General features: G+C 46.4%; 1 protein-coding gene across 1 annotated transcript in view; it reads left to right on the forward strand.

The window, feature by feature from the left end:
- Positions 1–1356, forward strand: part of CIAPIN1 (cytokine induced apoptosis inhibitor 1) — a 23027-nt gene extending 21671 nt beyond the window's left edge. The window contains exon 9 of the mRNA XM_011971837.1: positions 262–1356. Coding sequence (XP_011827227.1) covers positions 262–372 — 111 coding nt within the window. The 3' untranslated portion in view covers positions 373–1356. The remainder of the gene's footprint in view (positions 1–261) is intronic.
- The last annotated feature ends 1205 nt before the right edge of the window (positions 1357–2561 follow it).

Raw genomic sequence — 2561 nt, forward strand, 5'->3', positions numbered from 1 at the left:
ACTCCAGCCTGGGCTATGGAGTGAGACTCTGTCTCAAAAAAACAAAAGAACTATGGCCTCCTAGGGAACTTTTCTTGACTGTAGTTTTTCACGAAACCAGAAATCTTGAAAACTCTTAATATTTGGGACTCAATTGGACCTGCAAACATACTCAGCCATTTCCTTCAGGCCACTGTGACCACATGAAATTAGGAATTTCTTTCTTCTGGCTGGTATGCCTGGGATAAGCTGACCCTTGGCTTCCCCATTTTCTGTCTCCAGTGCTACCTGGGCGATGCCTTCCGCTGTGCCAGCTGCCCCTACCTTGGGATGCCAGCCTTCAAACCTGGGGAAAAGGTGCTTCTGAGTGATAGCAATCTTCATGATGCCTAGGAGGGACCTGACATGGGACCCATCTGCTCCTCCAGCCAACTGCTGTCCCTCACATCCCACCACGGTGGCTCCTCCCACCTCCTCTGGATTTGTTCACTCTGAGATCCATTTGCAGAGTGGGTGCTTAGCAGACAGAGTGAAGCTGGCTGGGGGGGCGCAGTGGTGTGTAGTGCTGCTGTGTATCAAAAGGCCAAGGTATTATGGGGCCCGGTTACTCAGAATGGGATGGGTTTCTTCACCTCATGTTAAGAGAAGGTAGTGTGTCCTGAAGAAGCCCTTCTTCTGATGTTAAAATGCTGACCAGAACACTCTTGAGCCCAGGCATCCTGGAGCATTAACACTCTGTGACAGAGCTCCAGACCCCTGCCCCGAGTCTCATCTCAGCAATGCTGCCACCTGCTTGTCTTTCAGAGTTGTTAGTTTACTCCATTCTTTGTGACATGAGTTAAGTGTCTCACAACCTCCTCAGGGCACCAGAGGACTCACTCACTGGTTGCTGTGATGATATCCAGTGTCCCTCTGCCCCCTTCCACCCCCAACCACATTTTACTGTAGCATTGCATCTGTGTCCTGTTGTCATTTCTGTTAACCTTCAGGTATTAAACTTGCTGCCTATCTTGAGATATCTTGAGATTCTGCATGTCTTGTAAAGAGAGGGAATGTGCATTTGTGTGTGATGTTGGATAGTCATCCACGCTTAGTTTGGACCATTGGAGGAACTTAGTGTCACACACAAATGGGGCTAGTCCTATGCTTAGAATAAGGCCTGTCTGCCCACTCTAGAAGAGCCCAGGTTGGTGAGCATTTAGAGGGAAGCAGGGCAGAACTCTGAACAACAATAAGTCTTTCTGAGCAGAGACCCCTTTGTTCTTGTTACCCACCCGTACGGACTTGGGATCAATCTTGCCAAATATTTGGAGAGATTGTGTGGATTTAAGAGACCTGGATTTTTATATTTTATCGGTAAATAAAAGTGTTCATTGGTATCTGTCCTTGAAACTTGATTGGATTCTCCAAGTTTGCTTTTACTTATGCTAGTCCCTGCTGGTGGATTTTAGTTGTTGGTGTGGCTAATTGAAGTTTGGCTCCAAAGACTCTTTTATATGCAGGTCTAAGATGACCCCTAGTGACTCATGCCCTTGTATAATAACCTCCTCTTGAGTTTCAGCAGGACCTGTGAATGTGATGGGATAATCCGTTCTGTGATTAGGTTGCATTCTGTGGCAAAGTGAAGGGATTTTGCAGATGTAATTAAAGTCCCTAATGGACTTTAAGTTAATTAAAAGGGAGATTATCCTGAGGGGGCCTGACCCAATCAGTTGATCCTTTAGAAGAACTAGAGAAGAGTTTCTTTTGCTAGCCATGAAGAAATAAGTTGCTGTATTAGTCTACTCTCATACTACTATAAAGAACTGTCCTTGACTGGGTAATTTATAAAGGGAAGAGGTTTAATTGACTCAACAGTTCTGCATGTCTGGAGAGGCCTCAGGGAACTTACAATCATGGCGAAAGGCGAAGGGGAAGCAAGACACCACCTTCACAAGGCGGCAGGAAGGAGATACGCCGAGCAAAGGGGGAAGAGTCCTTTATAAAACCATCAGATCTTGTGAGAACTCACTATCATGAAAACAGCATGGGGGAAACCGCCCTCATGATTCAGTGACCTCCACCCCTCTCCCTTGACACATGGGGATTATGGGGATTTCAATTCAAGATGAGATTTGGGTGGGGACACGAAGCCTCACCATATCAAGCAGTGAGAGGGCCACGGAGCTGTGAGTGCAGGCTCCTCACACGTTGGCAGACAGTCGAGTAAAAGGGGACCTTAGTCCACAGCTGCAAGGAACTGCATTCTGCCAACAACCACGTTAGCTTGGAGAGGACCCCAAGTTCCAGATGAGAATGCAGTCTAGCCAGTACCTTGTAAGATCCTGAGTAGAGGCCCCAGTCTGGACTCCTGGCACACAGAACTTGTGATAAGAAATGGGTGTTATAAGCAGCTAAATGTGAGGTCGTTGATTACACAGCAATAGGAAACTAATTCAGCCCCAGAGTGGTTTGACAGTAACATTATTATTATTATTATTATTATTATTTGTTGTTGTTGTTGTTGTTGTGGTTGTGGTTGTTTTGAGACTGAGTCTTGCTCTGTCACCCAGGCTGGAGTGCAGTGGCGTGATCTTGGCTCA

This window comes from Mandrillus leucophaeus, unplaced genomic scaffold, assembly GCF_000951045.1.
Source record: "Mandrillus leucophaeus isolate KB7577 unplaced genomic scaffold, Mleu.le_1.0 Scaffold125, whole genome shotgun sequence".
NCBI lineage: Eukaryota > Metazoa > Chordata > Mammalia > Primates > Cercopithecidae > Mandrillus > Mandrillus leucophaeus.